This window comes from Panicum virgatum, chromosome 4K (assembly GCF_016808335.1).
Source record: "Panicum virgatum strain AP13 chromosome 4K, P.virgatum_v5, whole genome shotgun sequence".
Lineage (NCBI taxonomy): Eukaryota > Viridiplantae > Streptophyta > Magnoliopsida > Poales > Poaceae > Panicum > Panicum virgatum.
This window is the reverse complement of record NC_053139.1, coordinates 29486246-29513416: the sequence shown is the minus strand read 5'-3', so window position 1 is coordinate 29513416 and position 27171 is coordinate 29486246. Positions and strand designations below refer to the sequence as shown.

The window sequence follows — 27171 nt, the reverse complement described above, 5'->3', positions numbered from 1 at the left end:
TGACCCTGACGGATGCGCAAGCCGTGGCCATAGGTAGGCTGTAGGCACTGGGCTCAACCTCAACCGGAGGACAAAAGTGGTAGTAGAGCTGTCGATCGAGAACGGGCAGCATCAGGAGAGGAGCACGGAGACAAGAACATGTCGAGTTCAAAGATGGTGGCGTATGTGCATGGAGAAGCGCAGAGAACATGTTCCTTTTTTTTTTCGACACCGAGACCACCGAATCACGACATGGGACCCAGGGTTGACAAAGGGAAACGACGGCATTAGACAGCAGCCACGCAGTTCCAAGTAAAACAAACACGAGCAGTTAGTTCGTGCCACGTGAAGTTTCATTTCAGATGGCACTTACCAATCCCATCTACCATGTGCAAAACACTAAAACCATCGCTCACTATACATATATCTTGAAGCGTATAGTATCACTACGTTGCTAATCACACCTATGTCACACAAGCACATAAACCGCTACATTCTTTTAGGTAAGGCATATACAACGCTACTCAAAAGCTCTGAAACAAGCTGGCATCTAGTTATGCTATCGCTATATTTTCCTCTGTTTTTTTTTTCTCATTTCGATCTGCTTCGGCCGTGCTAACTTCAGCAATATAAGCGAGTGGAAAACTGAAGAAGTCACGCACAAACAACTTTTTAAGTATCCATTTCCGCCAAAGGCAAAAGCCCAACTGCAAGCTAATGCTCTTCCGCGGAGAAGTTGGGTTCTGCTGGCTTCTGCAGCAACCTTGCAGGCACTCGTTCCTGGAGGCGCGCCTTGCGAGTGGCATTTCTCCTCAAGATCCGTATCATGTTTCCAGCGAAACGTGAAGCATATAGTGCTGCCATGAAGCTGAGGGAGGTGGAGCCTTCATTCACAATCGCAAACTGCAGCCTCTTCTCCTTCAAGCGCAAGGAATCTTCAATCTTCTTCCTGCAGTACCGGTGCCAGGCTGCTTGGATGAAACAGGCAGCCCAGGTTCTCCAGTGCTGCGAGTAGAACCTGAAAGTGTGCTGGAGCTGCTTGCTATGGAGTCGTCTGAACTGGGTGGCCACAAACCTCAAGTCTTCAGCCCTCAAAGCAAAAGCTTCGACTTCGGAAATTGTTTTCACCGTCCTTGTCGAGCTGGGGAGGCTTGATGTTGATGTGGGGTCAAGAGCCCAGGTGAGGAGCTCCTCACCACAGAAATCTCCACCTTTCAGAACATCGGAGTTGAAGAAGCCAGTTCTTCCACCATTTGTCGTCATGCTCATTAGATTCCCTCGCATGATGAAGAGCATTTCGGTTACTGGATCCCCTTCACGAATGATGCAGCTACGTTCTGTGTATAGAATGGGCTTTAGGCGGTCACACAAGGCATCCAAGAGCTGTTCATCCATATTTTCAAACATTGGAACCTGGAAAAAAATTGAACACAGCAAGAGCATGGTAAAACATTCAGGACGACCATATGATGGAATATAAATCCATGCATTGAAACACAAATAAGAAGTTTCTGATGGGTTAAATTCAAGGGGGCCTATGGAAATTAGCACCCAAAATGGAGTCTTGCTGGGACCGTGACATACTATGGTGCTACTAGTCTTACAGCCTGTGTAAAATGCACAGCAATAAGAATTCAGACTGCATAGAGAAGGAACAGAAGTTGGAATATGGATTTATGGAACTCTATCTTAAAAAAACTTGATCTGCGGGGGGTAAGACCGCCCCTACGGCATTGTTTGAGAGGTAGAATGACCTTCTCACAGCAGGCCAAGAAAACCCCCGAACCCCTGCCCCACCCGTACACGGGGGCCTGTCGCCTTGTGAGTTAGGCCGGGCTCCACAGTGCTTTGGACATGAGGCAAGCGAGGGGGTTTTTTTAACCGGAGGCGGAAATTCGCCCCTTCCGGGGATCGAACCCACGACCTCCGGAGTGCCGCCGGGCTGCTGGAACCAATTGGCCCGACATCCTTTGGCCTCTATCTTATTTGTCCTTTGTCTGGAAAAATTAGGAAGGAACAAAAAATGGATCATGGCACTATATCCGATTGGTCCTTTGACCGGAAACATCAGGAAGGAAAAAAGATGGATCATGGTGCGTCCCGTTGGTCCTTTGCCCTGAAACATCAGCACTAACCAAAGGGGCAATTTTACAAATCGAAAGCAGATTATAGATTCTTATAAACTGGATCAGCCTCAGGGCAAACGGTCGCGGGGGTGGGTTGGGGTGGGTGGGAGGATGTAATAACATACCCTCATGAGAAGTGATAAACAAAGATGTCGTTTTATATCCCTCCTAAGATCTTTGGGGAGGTTCATAAGGAGTTGTTCTTCATCAACACCACTTGTTTCTTGCCATCTGTACTGTTCATAACGCCGTATTCTTTCTTTGAGGTCCTCAGGAAGATGTCGATATGACATCCACTGATCTGTGTCGCGGCTTTTCATTCTCGTTTCCTCTATTCTCAGAGAAGCTGATTGCAAATAGGTCTGTTATAAAGGAGGTAAATAGGTAGAGCATTGTCAGAGATCAGAGAAAACACATTATGTAAATTAAGACGCTGAAGTAGGGATATATGAACTGTTTTTCTAAAATTAATATTGCAGGTTTAACATCACAATGTTGAGTCCGGACAACTGGCATGCCGCATGCGGCATCACAAGGTCCCACATGGCTTTGAACATGTACAGGGCATTCACACTACTAGTGCAACATGATGATGGGATCAGTTTTCTAAAGATCAATCAATCCAGTTTCTAAGTTGTGTCATTTTAATCATATATATTATTTTTCCTGCTATATGCCTTCACCATCTGTTGAAGCACTATCAACTAAATAAAGAAATTATCAGTGTTTACCTGCACATTACCAATAAGCAGCGCAAACAGAACTAAACCTGATATTGAGACAAAAACTGCAAATAAATTCTCCCATGCATAAGTGCTTGTTTTCAGGTTTTGACCAAGAGAACTGCATTGAACAGAGCAAGGTAAAAATACAAATGTCAGGCTATCCACACATTGGTTTAGAACACAAATATATTAAAGGTTTGTCTTTTGAACACCTGAGATTTTGCAGACCCCACCAAACACAGTAGAACAATTTTGTAAAGAAACTTCTCGATTTTGATATATTTTTTATAGCTGGTGCATAAATTCCAAAGACTGGATCTGGAAGATTGTTTGGCGGGTCACCTAATAAGCAAACAGTCTTTAAAAAAGCATAGGTCTCATTCTTATGAACAGCCCCACAGTATAAAGATGCAGCATCTGCAGCACATGTTGTATTGTTTCTACACTTCTGTCTCCAGCAGGAATCTTGGCGTTGGATAGAAAGTAAGTACCAAATTGCACCAAGGACCTGCAACAGTTGAAAGATTGCTTTCAAATTATTCATGGACAGTGATATCGGAGCGACCTTTGTGGGCGCATCTGTAGCCACACAACTAGTTATGGATGAAGTTCATGAACTTAAAAATGCACTTCGAAGTTTATGGACCTAAGTGACATAAATTACAAGTTTATGGACCCGAAAATGCACTTTCGAAGGTTATGAACCTATGTTTTCAAAGTTTATGGACCTAAGTGACACAATTTACAAGTTGATGGACCTAAAATTCACGTTTGGAGTCCGTAATGACACACCCTTACAATTTGGTGGACCTCTGGTGCATTACTCTTTAGAAAATCATGGGGTAGACTCTGTCTCAAAGTTACCCCACCCTTTGATAAGATCCATGAAATTTATAATCTTCTTCTAGGTTTTGTAATCTAGCAAACTTCTCTGTCAAAATATCAATTGGATTACCAATCAGCTAAAGAGGCAAATAAAAGGCAAGGGAAAAGCCAATTGGTGATGCTTAATACACTGCCTCTTATTGCTCTGTTGTGTAACCAATATATATGCCGAGTTTTTTAAATGATGCAATTCCAATTCTACCACTCCTTCCATTTAAATAAGACATTTTTGAACTAGTTAGCTTGTCCTAAACATCATATATTTAAAAATGGTGGGAGCAAATAAAATGCATACCAACAACTTTCTCAATCACATTTCTGATTTAACCAGTTCAATATTCAGTAAATAGTTGGAAACTATTAACATAATCAAGGGTCTAGGCAGTGTTTCAAAGGCTGTCGCCTAGGCGTCTAGGTGGACCCAACTCGCCTTGGGCAACACTCATGCCTTGTCGCCTAGGCGTCCAGACGTAGCCAACTTGCCCTGGGTTGCCTTGTCACCTTTAAAACACTGATTATAGGGTGCAAGGATATTTAAAAGTTATAGGTCAATTTTGAGAAAGTAGATGAGGTATTAGGGTTAAAGGTGAACATATTTCTCAATTCAATATATGGATATCAATACCTAGAAATGAAAAAAGATTGGCTGATGGTAAAATTGGATCAAAAGAAAAGGTACACAATTTACAACTCATATAATTTGTGACTCCAACACAGCACCACAATTAAATGCATGCAAAAGATACTCCCTTTAGATACACTACTCTGGCTGATTGGTGGAAGAAAGCTTGGAGGAAAATTCCTAAACAGCAAAAGAAGGGGTTCAATTCGCTGATCATTCTTAGTGCATGGATTCTTTGGAAACATCGGAACGCGTGTGTCTTTGAGGGGTCTACCCCAAATTTGCAGCGTGCTCTACAGGAGTTTAAGGACGAGCGCCATTTGTGGCTGCTTGCAGGGGCAAAGAGGCTTGCTGCCCTAGGTGAGGGCAGAGTAGATGCTCATTAGTGTTGAGCAAAGAAAAGTTGGGGTCAGGTCCTTCTCGATTTACTTATTGTAATAGGTTCTTTTATCTTCTTACCATCACCCCCATTCTAGTCCAAGGTGGGATGTGATGTTTTGTATTTGGACTATTTCTTCTTCTTAATACAATGATGCACAGCTCTCCTGCGTATTCGAAAAAAAAAGATACTCCCTTTCTCTTTCTCCCCCCTTTTGGTGGTGGCTCATGTTGGGTTTCAGCTCTAGCCTACCACAGCTTGCTTTGACTAAAAGGCTTTGTTGTTGTACACGAAAACAAAATTTCAGTGTTTTTTTGTCCATTTAAATTTTGCTATACATGAAATGGCTCACATTTCTGATTATTCAGTTAGATTTACTGCAGAAAAATGGCAACTAAAATTAGTTAAGCGGCAGACTTTACAAATACAGCACTTACATGACTGGCAAGCATGTAAAGTAAAAGATTGAAAGCAGCACCAGCCCGTGCTGTCTCTGTAATAACCCCAGCAGATCTTGTGATTTGTAGATATAGTGGTCTTATTCGGATTAGTCGAGGCACATATTGGCATATAATTATAATCATCAAAACATTTTTGGCTTTCATAACGTCTGAGTCTTGAAGATTAGGTAACACAACCAAAATAATCACCTGGTAACAAAACTATCATGATTACAATCTCAACTATTGAACAAGAAATAAATACAAATAAAACTTAAATTAATGCACCCTATTGGAAAGCTAAAGTACAGAAGAATAATCAAATAAAAAGATAACATTTTTCTCTATATTTATCTAAACTATTTGTTTCAAATATGTGGATTAAAATGTAAAATATAACTTTTAACAGGAAACAGGTTCTACTTCTACAGATCGAAAAGACTACTAAAAGTGCATTGGTATCAATAGTTTGTTTCACTTATATCAACGTGACTTTCTGTAAAAAAAATATATAGTACCATAACTGTAGGATCACTTGCTATGATGCTATCAAATATTTCAGTAAAGAGCTTAAGTCAAGTATATTGCACAGAGCATTTATTATGATGCTATCAAAATATTTTTGTAGACAGTGTGTGGTGTACAAAGTACCTGAGGGATGGGTAGAATAGCGAAGACATCAATAAAAAAATATGTTGATAAGTATCGCTTCGTTATTGCATATCTATCTTCAATTAAGACACCCCGACCAAAAGTTGTAGGAGACGATGCAAGGAAGCCTGTCCGGAACTGAAATATGATATGGAGTATGTAGAAAATATCTGTGAAAAAACGCAGGACACTTGCCGCCTTTTCCAACTTTCTATCCAAGTACCAGCAAGGTTTTTCATCACTGATAACTGGGATATATAAGAACAATGGGTCCACTGAAACTGCAAATATACATGATATCACAAATATCCTATTCCACTTTTGCAGAAATGGCCCTTGGGGATGAAGAGTTCCTGCTGCAGACTTTCTTTCGTTCACCATTGATCTATTTGAGGTTTCTGAGTGCAAAAGGTTTCCAAGGAATGCAAAAACTCTGGCAGTTCTTTCTTTAAGTGAATCGAAAACTGAAACATCATTTCTACGTGGAACAACTATGTTCTCTGAGCTAACAGACTGCTCCGATCTCCAGTCCTGAAATCTGCGCATATACCAAATCAAAAAAAAAATCAGAACAATTGTTATGTATGACAATTTCCCCAATCACCACTGAGCTGGTATCCATTCTTTACTCAAAACTATAATTGGATCCTTGTGCCTTTTATTTTCATTAATCAGGTTATCAAAAACCCAACATTCTGCTTTTATCTCATTAGTTCATTTGGGCCTCATGCGCTTAAAGCCATAACGGCATAACAAATCCAATGAATATGCTAGTGTGGTGGTGTTGCATGCTATGCTTACATCAGCCTCAAATTCATGCATATAAGAATTAATGGGGGATGCAAAAAAACTGAAGCTGAAATGAGATGGGCACAATTGATGAATTTGGAGGATTCAATAATTGTAGTTGACAATGAGGCACTACTGCAATGTGTAAAGCTAAACAGCGTAGCATGAGTGTGGAGAAGGGACTATATAGTTGAATGAGGGATTAATTCATCGTTCTAGTTCAGTTGACAAACCTGATATAACGCAGGCATATTTATAGGAACAACTTGACTTGACGCAAGCATTTTTACAGGAATACTGACTTGACTCCCTTCGAAACAAGCTCTAAACTTATCTATACATATGTAGGAAAATAAATAAGCTAATAAGATAACCAATTGTTTACTATAACTTCCAACCAATACACTACAACACCATGCCACAGCAGGGCCCAGCTGAAGTTTCATAGAATGGGAGCCAGAGGTGAAAACTTATTCTTAGAAAAGTGGCATCGCAATTCTTGTAGCCTATTTAGATTCAAAGGGGAGAAGTCCAGTTCGAAATGGAGAGGGTGATAATTCATAAAATGTGATCTTTAGAAGCTCAAATTTTTCTTGCAGTCCCTCTACTTTCTGAAAGTTTGACACAGTACCTCTATGATCAAAACCGCGAAACCTCTCCGATGGTTTTGCTGGACAAAATAATATTGGCTCCATGCAACTTGATGGCACAAATATACATGACATACAATTTTGTTCGTCAAAGGCATGTGTCTTACTGACACAGATATTCATGACTATGCAGCTTGCACGTCCGTACATGGATGTATGCACCCGTGCTTGCTTTTGCGTTCTTGTTCTTGGAATTCGATAGCCGCATTGTCATGAACCGTGGCAAGAATTGAACCTCAAGAGATGGGCATAGAGCAATTTAAGGAAGAAGGTTAGGAGTTAGATGCTTAACTGGTACCAAAGTGGATATGTTTGTGGGCATTTCTCGCATAGGGGACATTAACTCTTTGCCTGAATAGATTACCATTCAGTCCACATCTGATGGCCCAAGTGGGCATTTGCTTCATCTAATTCAAATATTCACTTCCACTAGATGTGTTTCCTCAATTAGGATACTATTGCATTATTCACGTGCTATTGTGTTGCTAACATGCTAGAAGTGCAAAACACATATCAGTCAGTCCTCTTTTCCCAAGCAGCAGGAGATGGAGATACTGACCTCACATATCTGTCCTCTTTTCCCATCATCATTTTCTTCCAATTTAGCCGCTAGTAGGATTAGATCTACCCTCCAAGCCTGGTATTCTCAAGCATCAGGCTCCCTGAAGATTATAATCGCAACTGAGTAAGTGCACCAACAATTGCATAGTGGCATGTGCCAAACAACAAGAAGAGCTATCACCTTAAGTATTCTCAGTGATCAGAAAAAAAAAATCAACAAAGTTAAGATATGTCACAACAACCGAGATCTGGTATTGGAAAAACAAGAACAAGCTGTAAATGGATGTCAACTGGATATGGAGTGCTTAGATATTTCCAGACAAAGGAGTAGATGGAATGATCATAGTGACATTAAAGTTAATGGCAAAAAATAATAGCTCGTGCCTATATCAAGTTATAGAACTAGAACCACTCGTGCCTATTTCATCCAATTGTAGAACTAGACTAACCCGTTTATCATCTAATTGCTTGCAAAGATACAAGAGCAGCCAGTCGCCCCAAAGGCTTGAATTCGCTCGAAAAAATATCACCCAAACCTCAACAACCACGCAACCATAGGCTACCCTGCAGAAGCTCCAACCGGACAACGGATCAAACTTCTCGAGAGATAAAGCAAGCAAATCATCGCACTGAAGCAGCGAGCAGACTCCCCGTGCGACGGTACGGCTGTTCGTCCCAGCAGCAACACCCAAACGCCGAGCCCAACAACTGCCTCCTAAACCACCACACCCGCCACTAAATCGCCGCAAACCAAGCCCGCACGCACCAATTCGAACCGCAGAATCGAACGCGCCGCCTTACCGCGTAGCGAGCTGAACTGCGCCAGCCCGGAGAAGCGCCAAGCAGGAGGTTGATTACCTAGGCCTTCGATTTGGGGGGGGGGGGGGGGGGGGCTCCTTGCGGGGCGCGGTAGCGGGCGGGGTTGGGGGAGAAAATGCGACGAAGCTTCGCGCTGACGGGGACTTCGCCACATGGTGGCGGTGGCGGTGGCGGTGGCGGAGGAAGGACACGACACGAGGAGAGGGAAAGAGAGGCGAGGGCGTGGGTGGACTCCACCACAGCAGCAGGAGTGCAGGACGGCACGACCCGGCAACGGTCTTCGCTGGCTTATCCAAAACCCAAACGCTAGACGACTCGACGCTCCTGAAGCCGAGCTCCCTAGCCGGCTTGGCTAGCTCAGCTCCCCAATCCAATCCGCCGCGCCATGGCCGCCACTCCGCTCCCCGTCACCTCCCCGCCTCCTCCGCCGCACCCGCCCACCGCCGCCACCATTCGCTCTCTCACCGTCGCGGGCGACCACGCCGCCGCCCTCCGCGCGCTCTCCTCCCTGTCGGCGGCCTCGCCCTCCGCGCCGCTCGACCGCTTCGCGCTCCCGCCCGCCGCCAAGTCCGCCGCTGCGCTCCGCTCCCTCCCGGCCGTCCGCGCCATCCACGGCGCCGCGCTGCGCCGCCACCTCCTCGACGGCCCCACCCCGGCCGTCGCCAACGCGCTCCTCACCGCCTACGCCCGGTGCGGCGACCTCCCCGCCACTCTCGCGCTCTTCGCCGCGATGCCCGCCCGCGACGCCGTCACCTTCAACTCCCTCATCGCCGCGCTCTGCCTCTTCCGCCGCTGGCTCCCGGCGCTCGACGCGCTCCGCGACATGGTCCTGGACGGCCACCCGCTCACCTCGTTCACGCTCGTCAGCGTCCTACTCGCGTGCTCCCACCTCGCCGAGAACCCGCGCCTCGGCCGCGAGGCGCACGCGTTCGCTCTCAAGGGCGGGCTCCTGGACGGCGACGAACGGTTCGCGTTCAACGCGCTGCTCTCCATGTACGCGCGCCTCGGCCTGGTCGACGACGCGCGGCGGCTCTTCGGCTCCGTCGGCGCCGCCGACGCGCCAGGTGGCGGCCTCGTCACGTGGAACACCATGGCCAGCCTGTTGGTGCAGAGTGGCCGCTGTGCTGAGGCCGTCGACGTGCTCTACGACATGGTCGCGCGCGGCGTGCGCCCCGACGGCGTCACGTTCGCGAGCGCGCTCCCGGCGTGTTCGCAACTGGAGTTGCTCTCCGTCGGCAAGGAGATGCATGCTTACGTCCTCAAGGACGCCGACCTCGCTGCCAACTCGTTCGTCGCCAGCGCGCTCGTGGACATGTACGCGAGCCACGAGCGGGTGGACGCGGCCAGGCGGGTGTTCGACATGGTCCCGGGTGGCGACCGTCAGCTCGGGCTCTGGAACGCCATGATCTGCGGGTACGCGCAGGCCGGCAAGGACGAGGACGCGCTGGAGCTCTTCTCCCGGATGGAGGCCGAGGCCGGCGTCGTACCCAGCGAGACCACCATGGCGGGTGTGCTGCCCGCGTGCGCACGCTCAGAGGCCTTCGCCGGCAAGGAGGCGGTCCACGGGTACGTCGTGAAGCGCGACATGGCAGAGAACCGGTTCGTGCAGAACGCGCTCATGGACATGTACGCGCGCCTCGGCGACATGGACGCGGCGCGGCAGATCTTCGCCGCGATCGAGCCCCGCGACGTGGTCTCTTGGAACACCCTCATCACCGGCTGCGTCGTACAGGGCCACATCAGCGACGCGTTCCAGCTGGTCCGGGAGATGCAGCAGCAAGGGAGATACACTGATGCGGCAACAGAAGACGGCATCGCCAGAGCAGACGAAGAGCCGGTGATGCCCAACAACATCACACTCATGACCCTGCTCCCTGCATGCGCGATGCTCGCGGCGCCAGCAAGGGGGAAGGAGATCCACGGCTACGCGGTGCGTCACGCCTGGGACTCGGACGTCGCCGTCGGCAGCGCGCTGGTGGACATGTACGCCAAGGGCGGTTGCCTGGCACTGTCCAGGGCCGTGTTCGACCGGCTCCCAAGAAGGAACGTCATCACCTGGAACGTTCTAATCATGGCCTACGGCATGCACGGGCTCGGCGACGAGGCCATCTTGCTATTCGACCGAATGGTTGCGAGCGACGAGGCCAAGCCCAACGAGGTCACCTTCATCGCCGCGCTAGCAGCCTGCAGCCACTCGGGCATGGTGGACCGCGGCCTGGAGCTGTTCCATAGCATGAAGAGGGACCACGGTGTCGAGCCAACACCGGACCTTCACGCCTGCGCCGTTGACATTCTCGGTCGGGCTGGCAGGCTGGACGAGGCCTACAGCATCATCAGCTCAATGGAGCCAGGAGAGCAGCAGGTGTCCGCGTGGAGCAGCTTCCTCGGAGCGTGCCGGGTGCACCGGAACGTCCAGCTCGGCGAGATCGCCGCCGAGCGGCTGTTCGAGCTGGAGCCCGACGAGGCCAGCCACTACGTGCTCCTGTGCAACATCTACTCCGCGGCCGGCCTATGGGACAAGTCATCGGAGGTGAGGGGCCGGATGCGGCAGAGGGGCGTCAGCAAGGAACCCGGCTGCAGCTGGATCGAGGTCGACGGCGCGATCCACAGGTTCATGGCGGGCGAGTCCGCGCACCCGGAGAGCGCGCTGGTGCACGCGCACATGGACGCACTCTGGGAGCGGATGCGGGGGCAAGGGTACACGCCGGACACCTCGTGCGTGCTCCACGACATCGAGGAGGGCGAGAAGGCGGCCATCCTCCGGTACCACAGCGAGAAGCTCGCCGTCGCCTTCGGGCTGCTGCGGACGCCGCCGGGCGCCGCCATCAGGGTGGCCAAGAACCTGAGGGTGTGCAACGACTGCCACGAGGCGGCCAAGTTCATCTCCAAGATGGCCGGGAGGGAGATCGTGCTGAGGGATGTGAGGAGATTCCACCATTTCGTGGACGGCGCCTGCTCCTGCGGGGATTACTGGTAGAGAAAATCGCATATTGCCACGGTGCCTAACAAATTGTTTAGCTCATACAGGAAACAGAGATTATTGTTACATGCCCCTGAAGTCTCTCTGGCTTTTGGAATGAACTGTCTAATCAGCCCGGTCACCACCTACATTTAAGGAGGACGGAATGGGGAACCATTCTACGACCTACTGATCTGAAAATGGAACTTCTACTGAGATACTGAGTGCATGGATGTTTCCAAACATAGGATTGATGGAATGGTAGTAGTGACAGTAAAGCTGACGGAAATAACCCGAAAGCAACAAGACAACCCACAGCGCAGAATAATCCTCTCAGTCTCAATCTCGGATAATGAACAGTCTGCCACCCCTGACGGCCTGAACTCGCTGAGAAGAAGCCCCGGACAACGGATCAAAATCCACGAGAGAAACAATAAAGCAAGCAAAAGGATCGCACTGAAACAGCAAACACACTTGATAGTTGACACTCCCTTACTGTTATTTCTATCCCGCGTTGAAACCCGATCGAAGGAACCCAGCGGCTTATCGCAGAGCAGAACCGTGCCAAACCGGACCAATCGAAGGAGCTCAGCGGCTTAGCGCGGAGCAGAACTGTGCCAAACCGGAGAAGCGGGAGCAGGATTTATGTTGGTTACCTATGGTTCGACTTCCGGCGCCTCCGATGTCCGATCCTTTCCTGTTTCCCCTTCGACGCGGAACCGGGGCGCAGGGAGGAGGAGGGTGAGGTGGGGAGAAGGAACGCAGGGAAGTTTCACGCTCACGGGGTCTTCGGCGCATGATGGTGGTGGTCGTGGCGGGCAAGGACGGGAAAAGGAAAAACAGGGGAAAGGAAAAAACAGGACGTGGACTTTCACAGCGGAGCAGGACGGCACGGCACGACCCGGCAACGGTCTTCGCTGGTTTATGCATGGACCACGGCGGACGGGCGGAGGTATACATGGATTGACCTCGTCAAGATGTGATGCAATACGCCGGATTAGGGTACTAATCAAGCTCCCTTTTGAGCGCTTCTTTTTTTCTTTTTTGGTAATGGGGGTCTTTTAATTACCATTGGGGCACACATTTCCCTTCCTTCTTTTCATTATCTTCTCCGATTAGGGAGCATCGGCGACGTTATTAAGATTCAAAAACTCGAGGAGGGTTCCTTATAAAAGATAAGGTTTTTGACATTAAATTAGGCTTTTTATTTCGAAAGTCAGAAAAAAGGGCTCGTGCAAATAAACAATATTCATACTTCGATACTTCAATTTGCAATGAGCTAGTGCCCTTCTCCGGTGCTGATTGCATCAATGTACATCCTATATGGTTAGGAACTGTCTGCATTGACAGGCTGACAGCACAAAAATCACCACAAAAAGGCGTTATACCGATCAGAGAAAGCTAGGTTATAAAGGTTTAGGTGTCATTCTTCATGGAAATCATATTGTCTAAAATAAAACAAACTAAGTTAAATCAATCTATCTAAAAAAACAAAACTAACTTATACCAGTCTATCTAGAACAAAGACAGAGAACAAAAAAGGTGAAACAATAAAAAAAGAGTAAGAAAGGAAATGGAACCCATAAGGGTCATGCGGACTTGACGTCATCCCCACCTTCCTCCAGTATCTCACTAGCAGTCCCTTGTGAGTGCGGCACTCCTCCAGTATCTCACAGGCAGTCCCTCGTGAGTGCGGCACGCACCATTTTCTTTGTTTTAGAGCGAGGCGCGTACTATTACCACTATGTACCACACCATCGGGCGGCTGACCTTCATGCCGAGTCTTCCTTGGGTTGAAAGAAATAAAGCAACTCCACATCCTTATAGTGTAGGGTAAGTTGTACAACTCTTCTTTAACATTCTGACCTAGCTCACCGATAGCATAGGCCGTGCGTGCCGTCGAAGAAAGCAGCCAGGTGCAGCCATAGCATCGGGCTGGCCACTATGCCAAAACTCCTTTGCACCATCAGTCCATCGAGTTGACACCGCAATTCATGGCCAAAGCTCCCTGCACCATCAATCCATGGAGTTGACACTGCAATTCATCGTCAGGTAATAAGCAGGGGCGGATTTAGGGGGTTGCAGGGGGGCTCCTGCCCCCCTATTATCAAGAACTCCATTGGAGGTAAAGGGAAGGAGGAGGAGGAGGAGGAGAAGAAGAGAGGGAAAAGAAGAAGAAAAAAGGAAAAAAAATCTGCCTCTGCCACTGCTAATAAGGTAACATAATGCATGCATGTCTACCGTGATCATCAGTAGAGGAAAGAGGATTGTTGACGATGAGTGCACATTATTTACCTTTGCTGAAGAATGACATCTAATAAGTTGTGCTTGAAAGAAAGCAAAGCAAAGCATCAAAAACATACTCGTGTGCACATTCCTTTCTCTGATGCCATTTGTATCATGCATTTCACAATCACTTGTCTAGCATACTGTAATACTAGCCACCTCAAGAATAAGAATAATTACACCATGCGAAATGGCTAACAGACAGATCTAGCAAAGCCTGCTCTCTATAGAACACAGCCCTGATACAACAAAGGAATGTGGACTTCACAGCGGAGCAGGACGGCACGGCACGACCCGGCAACGGTCTTCGCTGGCTTATGCATGGACCACGGAGGAGGTATACATGGGTTGACCTCGTCAAGATGTGATGCAATGCAATACGCTGGAATTAGGATGCTAATCAAGCTCCATTTCGAGCGCTTCTTAATAAAGTGTATGTGAGTTTGCATTGGAAAACAAAAAAAATCAAGAATAGACCGGGGGTGGCGGCGGCGCGCGGTCAGGGGCGTCGGGGGAGCGGGCAGGCGGACAGCGGTGGGTCAGGGTGCCAGAGGGGCCCTGCATAGATCCGTTGGAGGAAGGAGGGCCGGCGGGTCGGGGGCGCCGAAGGGGACCCACACAGATCCGTCGGAGGGAGCCGGGCCGGCGGGTCGGGGGCGCCGGAGGGGCCCCGCACAGATCCGCTGGAGGGAGGAGGGCCAGCAGGTTGGGGGTGCGGGCGGGTGGGTGGCGACGGAGGAGGTGGCGGCAAAGGAGGAGGGCGGGCGGGTGGATGGCGGCAGAGGAGGAGGTGGCGGGCGCACGGACGGCACCCCGAGACTTGGGGGTGGCGGTCCGAGGTGGAGGTGGATCCGGGGCGCCGGAGGGCTGGGGCGGCGGCGGCGGCCCGGGGCGGAGGCGCGGCGGCGATCCAGGGCGGGGAGCGGAGGCGGAGGAAGGGTAGGTCAAAATTTTGGCAGCCTGCCGGCGTCTATTCGCTAGGAAACTGAAAATTCTTTCCAAGTGGTGACATATATAGGAAGTCGATTTGTAGGGGTGGGCCGGCACCCCACCCGCCCTAAAAATGGATTTGTAGGGACGGGTGGGGGGCTGACCCTGAAAGTGATCTAGGCCCTAAGTGAGTTTTGGTGAATAATGACAAAATACATGTATATTTAATCGTGTAATTGATCATGTGTGCAGGCGATGAGTTTGTATAGGTGAATCAAGTGATGATACAAAAAGGAAATAAAAAAGTGGAGTTCAAGCAGACTCAAGAAACTAGTTTTTAAATTTGAAAATTGAGTATAGGAACGCCGTACTATCAAGAGGGACTTGGTTCAAGGGTTTTGATTCAAAACTAGTGCTCAAGAGAACCTAGACAAACATTTGTGAGCCATAAAATCGACTCAAAAGAGCAAAATGTGAGATCTTCCCTGCCTTACCCGAATACTCCGGGTATAGGGCCGGATACTCCGGATCCCATTGCCCGGAGTGACCGAGTAACTGTTTCCCTGCTGAAAAATAGGTTTGCCCGGAGTTACCAGGCATATACCCGGAGTTTTCGGGTAACCCTTTGCCCAACAGCTAGTTTTGGGCTGAGGGGTATAAGTACCCCTCCATACCCCTTCAGCCACCCTCTCTTGCCCATTTTGACGAGCTGAACACCTTCCCAAGCTAAGAAAGAGCTCTCTCACTCCCCTCTCTCCATTCTTGAGTGATTCCTTTGAGGGATTTGAATGAGAAGCAAGCAAGAGCAAGGATTCGTGCTATTGAGCTTCATTCCCACCTCTTGAGCACTTGGTTTTGGTCAAGCCCGCGGATTCAAGTTTGTTACTCGGCATGCTTGTGATTGCTCGACCTCGATTGTGAGCTGCACAAGAAGTTTGTAAGCTTCATTTCTCGTCGAGGAATCCATAGTAAGTGACCTTGGGCTTGAGAGGTGATCTCGCCCTTAGGAGAGGAACATAGGGGTTCTTGAGCACTGTTTCTTGAATCCTTCCGCAACGGAGACGTAGCACCTTCGGGTGTGAACTTCGGGAAACAAATCCTTGTCTCACTTGTTTTGTTTTACTTGAATTCATTACTATTTGCTTGTGAGACCTTGTTTATAGGGTTTGGGATCGATCTACTAATATACGTGTTTCTAGTGAGAACTATCTTGTGGAACTTGTATTTTTGCTTGAACTACTTTTCTCACTCAGATTCTTACTGTTTACATTCAATAGTTTCATACCCGGAGTCTCTGGGAAAGAGGTCCGGATACTCCGGACACAAAACCCGGAGTTTCCGGGCTTATACCCGGAGTTTCCGAGTTTTGTCTGTGTCTAACAGTTTTAAAGTGGTTTTTAGCTGCAGATTGCCTATTCACCCCCCCTCTAGGCATCTTTAAGGTCCTTTTAATTGGTATCAGAGTCTGGCTCTCCATTCTAAGGGCTTAACCGTCCAGAGAGGTCAAGATGTCGGGTGATGAAAAGGATCCCAAGGATCCGGTTGGTGAAGGTGGAAAAGGCGATTCAGGTGATGAAAAAGAGAATGACAAGAATATAGGGCCATCCAACAAAGACAAGAAAGAAAGAAATTAGAATGGTGGAGAAGAAAGTGAGGCGGAGACATCCGATGATGAGATGTCTTATGAGAAGTGGAAGGCTTGGAAGAAGAAGAAGAAGAAGAAGAAGAAGAAGAAGAAGAAGAAGAAGAAGAAGAAGGAGCAACGCAAGAAAAAGAAATCTAGCTCCTGGATTATCATTGATTCAGGTGATGACTCCGACACCGACTCCAAGAGAAGAGCCTCACGCTCCTCTAACAAGGGGAGCTTATCAAGGTCAAAAGAAAAAGGTGATTATCTAAGAGTTGCTGTAGCGAAAATGGCCTCTCATGCCATATTTCAATATAATGTTTTGGCGATTGATGACACACGCAACACTTGAACTAATGTGTTTGCTTAGATGATATACTCAGGCTTTTAGGTTCAAGTGATGACAAAGAGAAGAGAGGCGAAGCTAGGCCCGAAGGACAAGAATCGAAGAGACTGTGAAGAAATTCAATACACCGGTTGAACCGACGCCAAGCAAATTACACACGTCGGTGCATTGACTTGAGCACGTCTGGGAGTTTTAGTATCACCGGATGAACCGACGTAAGGCAAAATGTACTCATCGGTGCAATGACAGAGATGGCCTGCGGGCTAGGGTTTGGCACCGGATGAACCGACGATAGGAAGTTTGAATACGTCGGTGCAATGGCAGAAGCAGACCAAGGAAAATGCATACATCGGATGAACCGATGATGCACCGGTTAATGTCGTCGGTGCAGTTGTCCAGAGAGTTTGTTTTTCAAGGATCAGAGGACAGTTGCACTCACCGGTTAAACCGACGCTAACATTACATACACCGGTCGATTGCGTCGGTTGATTGCCCGTACACGTAACGGCTAGTTTTCAGTGGGCAGTTTAGTATCACCGGTTAAACCGACGATGGCGATTTGGGGAGCATCGGATTAACCGGTGTTAAGCACATTTCTGGCAGCTTTTCTCCAACGGCTATATTTGCTTGTGCTGCCTATATATACCCCCAAGGCCGCACCATTTGAGTGTGCTGGAGTTCAAAGAAGTATACTAGAGCTAAAGATCATCTCCAACCACCATAGAGCTTCATTGTACATCATATAGGCTTAAGCACACTTGTTAGAGTGCTTAGTGCTTGATTAGGGATTAGTTCTTGCGAGAGCTCCCTTGAGAGAAGTCTTGCTGCGGCAAGCAAACACTTGTACTCGTCGTGTGACCCTCCGACTTGGTGTGGAGTGGCAACGACACTTTGTGCGGGGAAGGAGGCCCCTACTTGGTGTTAAAGCTCCAAGATAGTGAAGACGGTGCCGTGGTGACGCTTCGAGATAGACGGTGGCGGTGACCTCGTCTTTGTGGCTTGGTGTCACTTAGCCTTTGCTTGTCGGGAGCCTTGGAGGCGTGGCAAGACGGTGATCAAGCGAAGAGACTCGGTATCACACTTGTTCTTTGTGAGCAAGTGGCCGTGGACGTAGGGAGGGACTTTGGTGTCCTAACCGAACCACGTTAAATCGTGTGTCTTGGTGTCTTCACGGGAGTTTGCATATCCTCTCCCTTACCGCTTTACTTACCGCATTACGTTTCCGCATTTACTCTTTCTTGCTTACCTTTACTTTCCTAGTTAGTTTGATTAGGTTTGACTATAGGTTGCAAGTCTTTTGGGGTAAGTAGAGGGTAGCATAGATAAACCTTAGTCATAACTAGCATGTGTAGGACGTGTTAGGTTTATCTTATGCAATTAGATTGAGCCCTAGGATAGAAAAGCGATCAGCGACCCTATTCACCCCCTCCCCCTCTAGGGTCGGACACCCCGGTGATCCTTACAGTTGCTCATGACTACACTTTTTCACTACCTAGAGAGCACAGTGCATCGATTCACATGGGCAAGCCACCTTACTTTGATGGTATCGGCTACAATCAATGGAAACCAAAGATGCTTGGTTACATGAATGCAATCCACAAGGATCTTTGGAAAGTTGTGGAAGTTGGTTGTGAAATTCCGGATGAAGATGAAACTCCAACACCGGTTCAAGCATATGTACTACAAAGAAACTTTCAAGCTTTGAACATCCTATACACATCCATGAGTCCCGAAGAGTTTGACAAGATAGAAGATGCACCAACCGCCAAGGATGCTTGGGACACTCTCCAAGTAAATCATCAAAGATCAAGAAAAGTCCGTGAATCAAGAATCAAGACATTGGAAGATGAATTGAGCCTATTCTCCATAAAGAAAGATGAAAGTGTCAAAGAAATGTACAACTGCATGAAGAAGATCACAAATCAAATCAAGTCACTTGGTGGTTACAAGTGGGGTGACCGTGAGATCGTGGACAAGCTCTTGACCGTGTACATGGCTAGGGATGTTACTGTACCTAGCTTGATTAGAGCCGAAAGAGGATTCAAACACTTCACCGCTTAAAATGTCCTTAGAAAAATTGAAGCTCACCATGATTAATTGAATAGAGTCAAGATTAACCAAGATCTAGCCGAGCTTCAAGAGCAAGCGGCTAAGAACAATGGGTTGGCACTTCAACCAAAGTCAAAAGGCAAAGAAAAGGCATCCCAACACTCATAAGATGATACATCAAGCAACGATGATGACAAGATTGATGATGAGGAAATGGCTTTCTTTATCAAGAACTTTACAAGAGTATTGAAGAAAAGCAACTTTAGAAATATTGGCAAAAACAAGAAGTATGAGCCAAGAAGAAGATCAAATAGGCCATGCTTTGGATGTAACAAAGTTGGGCATTTCATTGCGGATTGTCCGGAAGAGAAGAAGAAGAAGAACAAAGACACCAAAGAAATCACATCCAAAAGAGATAGATCAAGATACAAGAAGCAAGCCGGAGAAGCTCATCTTAGTCAAGAATGGGATTCACAAGAAGAAAGTGAGTCCGAGAAGGAGGATGCTGCAACAATGGCATTCAAGGCATCATCTCCTCATCCTACAAGCTTATTTGAAGATCTCACCGATGATGAGGATGAAGATCCTATCATGTGCTTCATGGCTAAAAATTCCAAGATAACATCTCCAACTCATCGGACGATGAAATAGATGATGAAGTAGTAGGTACCAAATTAGTTAAGAAATATGAAAAAGAAACTGCAACTAAAATGATAGAATTAATAATGAAACTAGATGAAACGGATGAGACTCTTGAAACACAAGAAGAGTTGCTTAGACTTGAGAGAGAAAAATTCAAGGCTCTTGAAAAGGACCTCGCCAATGAAAGGGAGGAAAACAAGATGCTTGTGAACTCAATCAAAGTCAAGGATGACACTCTCCTTGAGTTAAAAGAGACACTCTCCTTGAGTTAAAAGAGTCTCTCTAGTATAAAAGAAAAAGTGGATGATTTGACTAGAAATTTTTCTTTTGTCAATGACACTAACACTTTCTTAAGGAAGTATAATGAGAAACTTCAAGAAAGCATTACAAGCTAATCATACGGCACTTGAAGTTCAATTTAATACTTTTTGGGAAAGTGCTCCTAAGACTAGAGGGACATCTAATTCATCTTGTTCCTCAACATGTAATGGTTGTGCACGGTGCTATAACATTGATATTCAAACTTGTGCTACTAACCATGTTGAGATGAATGCAATGAAGAAAGAAATCTCTAGACTCACTTATTTGTTGCAAGAAGAGGCTCCATCACATGCTCAAGTCCTAAAGAAAAATCCCTCAATGAGGGTAGGTGAGTTTGAGAAACATATCAAGAGATTTGGGTCAAGATACATAAGCAAGTTTGGGTTTGAAAAAGGTAAGGGATTTGGTAGGAATGAGCAAGGTACTCCACATGCCATTCCGTTTATCAAGAATAAGAACAAGGCTGCCTTCGGTGCTCAAGGAGGTCTAGTGAACATGGTCACTCCCATCCGCAAGAGAAATAATGTGATTCAAGAAAGTGATCATGTTAAGTTTGTCAAAAGAGGTACAACATGTGATGAGGGTGCCAAGATTGTTGTATCCTCATCCAAGGAAGATAAGTTCAAGGCATCAAACTCAACCAAGATCAAAGCACAAGAATCATCTCATGTATCCTTTTATGCCGATTATGTTTTGACAAGGAACCACCATGGTAAAGTGGTTGACAAGTATATAGGACATCGTACATGGAACACAAAAGTGAAGAGCCATGTATGGGTGCCCAAAGTGCTTGTGACTAACATTAGAGGACCCAAGTATTGTTGGGTAACTAAAAGAAAAGAGTAATCTTATTTGGTAGGGATACTCCTCCGGTGGCTCAATTTGGGTGATTGATAGTGATTGCACAAATCATATGACCGGAGAAAGGAGTATGTTTGAAACAATAACCACATCAAATGGAGACCATTTCACTATCTTTGCGGGAAATCAAAAAGGAAAAGTGCTTGGTACCGGTAACATCAATCTAAACTCAAAGTTCACTCTCTCAAAAATTCTTTTAGTTGAGTCACTTGGTTACAATTTATTGTCTATCTCGCAACTTTGTGATTCGGGCTTCAATTGTTTGTTCACTAACAAAGGTGTGACCATCATTAGAAGAAGCGATGACTCCACTGCTTTCAAGGGGGTGCTCAAGGGAAAGCTCTATCTTGTGGATTTCTCTCAAGAGAAGGCTCAACTTGACATTTGCTTGATAGCAAATTCTAGCTTGGGTTGGTTATGGCATCGCCGACTAGCTCACGTTGGGATGAGGAATCTCAACAAGCTTCTAAAGGGGAATTACATCCTAGGACTAACAAATGTTTCTTTTGAGAAAGATCGTGTTTGCAGTGCATGTCAAGCTGGAAAGTAAGTTGGTATTCCACATCCATCAAAGAGCATCGTCACCACCGTCAAGCCATTTGAATTTCTACATATGGATCTTTTTGGCCCGGTGGCATACATAAGCATTAGTGGTAACAAATATGGTCTTGTCATTATTGATGATTGTTCTCGTTTCACTTGGGTATTTTTTTTGCATGACAAAAGTGTAGTGCAAGAAACCTTCAAGAAGTTTGCAAAAAGAGCTCAAAATGAATTTGAAACCAAAATCAAGAAAGTGAGAAGTGACAATGGCACCGAATTCAAGAACACCAACATAGAAGAGTATCTTGATGAAGAGGGAATTGGACATGAGTTCTTGGTTCCATATACTCCTCAACAAAATAGAATTGTTGAGAGGAAGAATAGAACTCTCATTGAAGCCGCAAGAACAATGCTCGATGAGTACAAGATCTCGGATCAATTTTGGGCAGAAGCAATCAACACGGTGTGTCATGCCATCAACCGCTTGTATCTTCACAAGATCTTGAACAAAACGGCATACGAGCTTCTACTCGGTAAAAAGCCTAACGTGTCTTATTTTAGAGTTTTTGGAAGTAAGTGCTTCATTTTCAACTAGAAGCCCAAGAACTCTACATTTGCACCTAAAGTTGATGAAGGTTTTCTTCTTGGTTATGCCTCAAATGCTCATGGCTATCGTGTTTTCAACAAAACCTCCGGTTGTGTTGAAATAGCGTGTGACGTGACATTTGATGAATCTAATGGCTCTCAAGGGGAGCAAGTTGATAATTTTGTAGGAATGGAAGAACTATCAAGTCAAGCCATCAAGAAGTTGGCGATTGGTAAGATAAAGCCTCAAGAACAAGTGGACAACGAAGATGATGATGATGAGTTGATATTTCAAGGGCCATCTACATCCACATCCGCTGCACAGCCCAGAAACTCCGGATATGAAGCCGGAGATTCCGGACATTATGACCGGAGTATCCGGGCCACTCAAGCTGAAATGACAACACAACATCAAAATCAATCTCAATATGATAGAGAAGCTGAATTAATCCAACATCAATTTCTCCATTCCACATCCAAGAGTTCATCACATAATTCAAAAGGATTATCCCGTGGATAATATCCATGGAAGCATAAGTAAAGGGGTAACCACTCAATCTCGTTTGGCTACCTTTTGTGAATATTACTTGTTTGTTTCTTACATGGAACCTCTTAAGGTAGATGAAGCATTGGATGGTCCGGATTGGGTGATGGCGATACAAGAAGAATTGAACAACTTCACTCGGAATGAAGTCTGGTCCTTGGTTGAAAGACCCAAGCAAAATGTTATAGGTACCAAGTGGGTCTTTCGAAACAAACAAGATGAACATGGCGTGGTGACAAAAAATAAGACTAGGTTAGTTGCTCAAGGCTACACACAAATCGAAGGTTTGGATTTTGGTGAGACTTATGCACCCGTAGCTAGGCTTGAGTCAATTCGTATCTTGCTTGCCTATGCTACTCACCATGATTTCAAGTTATATCAAATGGATGTGAAGAGTGCATTTCTTAATGGACCAATCTCCGAATTGGTATATGTTGAGCAACCACCGGGTTTTGAAGATTCCAAGTTTTCAAACCACGTCAACTAGCTCCATAAGGTGCTCTATGGGCTCAAGCAAGCTCCTAGAGCATGGTATGAATGGCTTAAGGATTTTCTCTTGAGAAAAGACTTTGAAATAGGCAAAGCCGATCCTACTCTCTTCACTCGCAAAGTTGATAAAGATATTTTTGTGTGCCAAATATATATCGATGACATTATATTTGGTTCTACTAACAAAACTTGGTGTGATGAGTTTAGCAAGATTATGACAAAGAGATTTCAGATGTCCATGATGGGTGAGTTGACCTTCTTCCTCGAATTTCAAATCAAGCAACTCAAGGATGGCACGTTCATTAGTCAAACCAAGTATATCAAGGATATGCTCAAGAAGTTTGACGTGGAAAATGCCAAACCCATCAAGACTCCCATGCCAACAAATGGACATCTTGATCTCAATGAAGATGGCAAGACCGTGGATCAAAAGGTATATCGCTCCATGATTGGATCCCTTCTTTACCTTTGTGCATCTAGGCCCGATATTATGCTTAGTGTGTGCATGTGTGCAAGATTTCAAACTAATCCGAAAGAATGTCATTTGATGGCGGTTAAGAGAATCCTAAGATATTTGGTCTTCACTCCTAACCTTGGTTTATGGTATCCCAAGGGCTCATCTTTCGACTTACTTGGCTATTCCGATTCGGATTATACCGGTTGCAAAGTAGATCGAAAGAGCACTACAGGGACTTGTCAATTCCTTGGCCGGTCCTTAGTAGCTTGGAGCTCTAAGAAGCAAAATTCGGTTGCCTTGTCCACGACAGAGGCCGAATATGTCAACGCTGGTGCATGTTGTGCACAACTCTTGTGGATGAGACAAACGTTGAGTGACTTTGGTTGTCATTTTGATGCAATTCCTCTATTTTGTGACAATAAGAGTGCAATCAAGCTAGCAAACAACCCGGTACAACACTCCCGAACAAAGCACATAGATATTCGTCATCACTTCTTACGAGATAATGAGGCTAAGGGAGATATTGCTTTACAACATGTAAGCACCGACGTGCAACTTGCCGATATCTTTACTAAGCCTCTAGATGAGGCAAGGTTTTGTGCTTTGAGAAGTAAACTAAACATCTTGAATTCTCGTAACATAGCTTGAACTTTTGCATACACTTGTGTGATCATACACTAAGTGCTTCTCAAAATGAAAGGATCTTGAAAACTTTCAAAAATTGTGGATCTTTGTTTTATTGAAATTTTTTGGATTTTCACTTTACTTGCTTGAGATCATTGTTCTTCTTGATTGGTTGATTGGCTGGTCTCAAGTCAAGTAATTTTCTCTCACACCATTAGATCTATCAAAATCTATCGGTATCGAATCCAATCTATCTAGATCAAGTTTCTTTTGTGCTTTATCTGCCTTGTGTCAGGAGGAGCCAGAGTTTCCGGCCTGTGGCCCGGAGTCTCCGGACTGTCCGGATACTCCGGCCCAGGGCCCGGATACTCCGGGTGGTAAAATTTTTGTATATATACCGTGGGGGCGTCGGGGTGAAACATTATCTTCTTCACTTCTACCGTCGGCACCGCCCCCTTTCCCCTCTCCTCCTCTACTCACGCCCTAGGGGTGATTTGCACCTCCCCCCCCCCACCAAGAACTTGTGAATCTTTGAAGGAAGGTTTTCCTCTCCTCCGAAAACTCTGGGGAGGCTTTGGATTTGAAGTTCCCGTGCTCTCAACAGTCTCAAAGGTACTCTGAACTTCGGATCTCCCGATCTCTCAATGCCCTAGGTTTCTTAGAAAGATCTTTAGGGCATCTCCTCCTTGCATGTGTAGGAACCTTTGGCTCAAATTTCATGCGAATCCCATGGCCAAATCCTTAGATTTTTCACCCTAGGGTTTCGGGTGCTCTTGCCCGGATACTCCGGATATAGACCCGGATACTTCGGACCCTTTGGGCCGGAGTCTCCGGGGTTATACCCGGAGTCTCCAGAGTAGCACACCTTCGGCACGTCTTTTTGTTTCCCATTCTTGTCTATCTTTGGTCTTGATCTTGTACTCTTTCATCTAGGTATGGTGAAACAACGTGCTGGTGAGTCTATGGATGATGCAGTGCAAAGGAGACAAAAGCGCCGCCATGACCCTCGCACTCAAAGGGAGGATCCTCCTCCAAATCCTACAAGGGAATTACGTCATTGTCATTGTGCAGACAAGGAACCCGCTGGGAGCAGCTCAAGGAAGGAGCCAATGAAAGCTCCTTACATTTTGCAAGCCGACCTACACCTCCTCCATCCCATGCAAGCCCAACAAGGAGGGGCATTGCTCATGATATATGCCCTCGCACCCCTCCTCGTTTGCAAGTTGAGTACTCTCCTGAGCAGCGTAACTATCCACATATTCCAAGGCTCAAGAGACCCGGAGTAGTTCTGGTTTTGAAGTCACTTTGTGCAGAAACTATTACAAGCAAGATGTGGCTCTCAGAGAAGCAAGGAAGGAGGAAGTGTACAAATATGAGGAGAGTAAAGGGCTTCAGAGACGCTTTTGGTGCAAGCTTCACGAAGACTTCTATTCTTCAGTTGTGATGTGTAAGTCTTATGCACCCATTGTTCCTTGCAAGTATGTGGACTAGAAGTATTATGAAGACATGAATGATCCATTTTTCACTAAAGCTATCAATAAGGGCAAGGAAATGGGGCTTTATGACATCATGGGCTTTAGGTATGATTGGAATGAAGAGATCTTAGCTCAGTTTCATTGCTCTCTGTACTATGATGAATAAGAAATTGATTTCTATTGGACAACAGAGGGAGTCAAGTATGGAGTGGATTACATGACCTTCTCTAGGATTCTTGGACTTGTCACTAGAGATGAGGGACGTGATCCTATTCATGTGGAGTGGCAACTCAAGTCATATCAAGTGCCTACCTTGTTCTTCAATCCTATTTGTGCCGAGGAAGGAAAGGCAAGCTATCTTCTGCCGGTCTACTATGCAATGAATCAATTCTTTAGAGCCACCATTAATGCAAAGGATGGAGATCCGGCGGCACTGAGATACTATGCTATCAACCTTCTTGCTCACACCTTACCCGGTGGATGACCCTTTTGCATCATGGATTTTCTTTGGAATGAGCTGAGAAGGACCATGATTGAGGCCAAGAAGTCACTCCCTACTGCACCATACATCATGTATATGATTGAGAGAGTGACAAAGGTCACATTTCCAAAGACCATCAAGCATGAGCCCCTTCACATGTGTGCCCGCTCTAGAGATGCATGTGGCAGTACCGCCCTAATTAATCAGGATCAAGTGCGCTAACCATCACCTTAAAGGTAATCCCGGCTAACACGCACTTCAAACGGAGTAATCCGGCGGGGCTGTCGGGTAAAGTCCCGAAGAATCCACCTGAGCGTCGATCGAACCCAAAGCTTACATGTAACCCACACGAAGGTGAGTCCAGAGAGTACAACTTTTCACAAATATATTACAATACAGAATCTTAACTTAATTATTACAAACCAAGTTCGAAATCTCAGAAAGGTACTTGAAGTTCAAATTTATAGTAGTTCAGAGTTCACTGCAACGGAAATAAAGCGAGTATTAAACGACGATACAGGATGTCATGATGAAGCCCGTACATGACATCACTCGACATTGTCATCGTTGGCCGGAGTCGTATCCCATTCTACCGACCAACCAGGAGGTAAGGTACACGGACAAGTCAAGCTAGCTATCTGATCTTCAAAGGTATCACCTGAAACAAAGTTGAGCCACAAGCAAGGCTGAGTATGCTAATACTCAGCAAGGCTTACCCGACTCGGATATACTTAGCCCTCTACCTAGACATGCAAGGCTTTTGGCTTGAGGGGGTTGTTTCTGCCGAAAAGCAATAAAGAGTAAGTCCTTATTTTCAGATTTTAGCTTTCAAGTTCTAGTTCGATTAACCATTCTACATAAGCATCTATCCAATAACATGCATGGTGAAACAATTATTTTTCATCACTCAACCATATTTCTCATAATCCATGTTCCATTTCTTACTCTATGTGGCAAAAGGGTTAAGCAGTCCCAATATCCGTGAGAGGCGGACGATTCGAATCGAATTTGTTAACCTGGCCAAGCAGACCTAAGCACACGCATGGGAACCCAGTCCCCACGCAACATTTCCCCTTTCTTTCCGGCTCGTGAATCAGGGTCACCCACCTCGACTACAAGAATCCACGCCCGGCGTGCGCCTTCTTGTACCCGCATGTGGCCGCATGTGAACCCTGTTCAAAGAGGGTGAGTGAAAAGTCCACTCCCCGGTCCGATCAGGTACTGTAGCTTACCGATTACCATATTTCTCGGAATGTGGTTAGTACGTTCAAACGCTTAACCACCACTACCACACACCGCGGCCTTATCCAGTTTCACTAAACAGAC

At 46.3% G+C, this 27171-nt stretch overlaps 2 protein-coding genes across 6 annotated transcripts; one reads left to right on the top strand and one right to left on the bottom strand.

Moving 5' to 3' along the window:
- Positions 1 to 290: 290 nt before the first annotated feature.
- LOC120704735 (cyclic nucleotide-gated ion channel 1-like) lies at positions 291 to 8889 on the bottom strand. 5 transcript variants are annotated; one of them, XM_039989226.1, is made up of 8 exons: positions 8609 to 8829; positions 7806 to 7908; positions 5808 to 6345; positions 5154 to 5366; positions 3043 to 3338; positions 2837 to 2948; positions 2231 to 2467; positions 291 to 1392 (listed from the first exon to the last, which is right to left on the bottom strand). In XM_039989226.1, the coding sequence occupies exons 2-8, from the start codon at positions 7835 to 7837 to the stop codon at positions 694 to 696; spliced, it is 2127 nt and encodes a 708-aa protein (XP_039845160.1). In that variant the 5' UTR covers positions 7838 to 7908; positions 8609 to 8829; the 3' UTR covers positions 291 to 693. The 5 variants fall into 5 exon arrangements, with proteins under 5 accessions (XP_039845160.1, XP_039845161.1, XP_039845159.1 ...); XM_039989227.1 differs by having other exon boundaries at positions 8666 to 8829; XM_039989225.1 differs by lacking the exon at positions 8609 to 8829 and adding an exon at positions 8257 to 8484.
- Positions 8890 to 8918: 29 nt separating this feature from the next.
- Positions 8919 to 12780, top strand: LOC120704734 (pentatricopeptide repeat-containing protein At3g57430, chloroplastic-like). Its single transcript, XM_039989224.1, has one exon. The coding sequence runs from the start codon at positions 9012 to 9014 to the stop codon at positions 11601 to 11603; it is 2592 nt and encodes an 863-aa protein (XP_039845158.1). The 5' UTR covers positions 8919 to 9011; the 3' UTR covers positions 11604 to 12780.
- The last annotated feature ends 14391 nt before the right edge of the window (positions 12781 to 27171 follow it).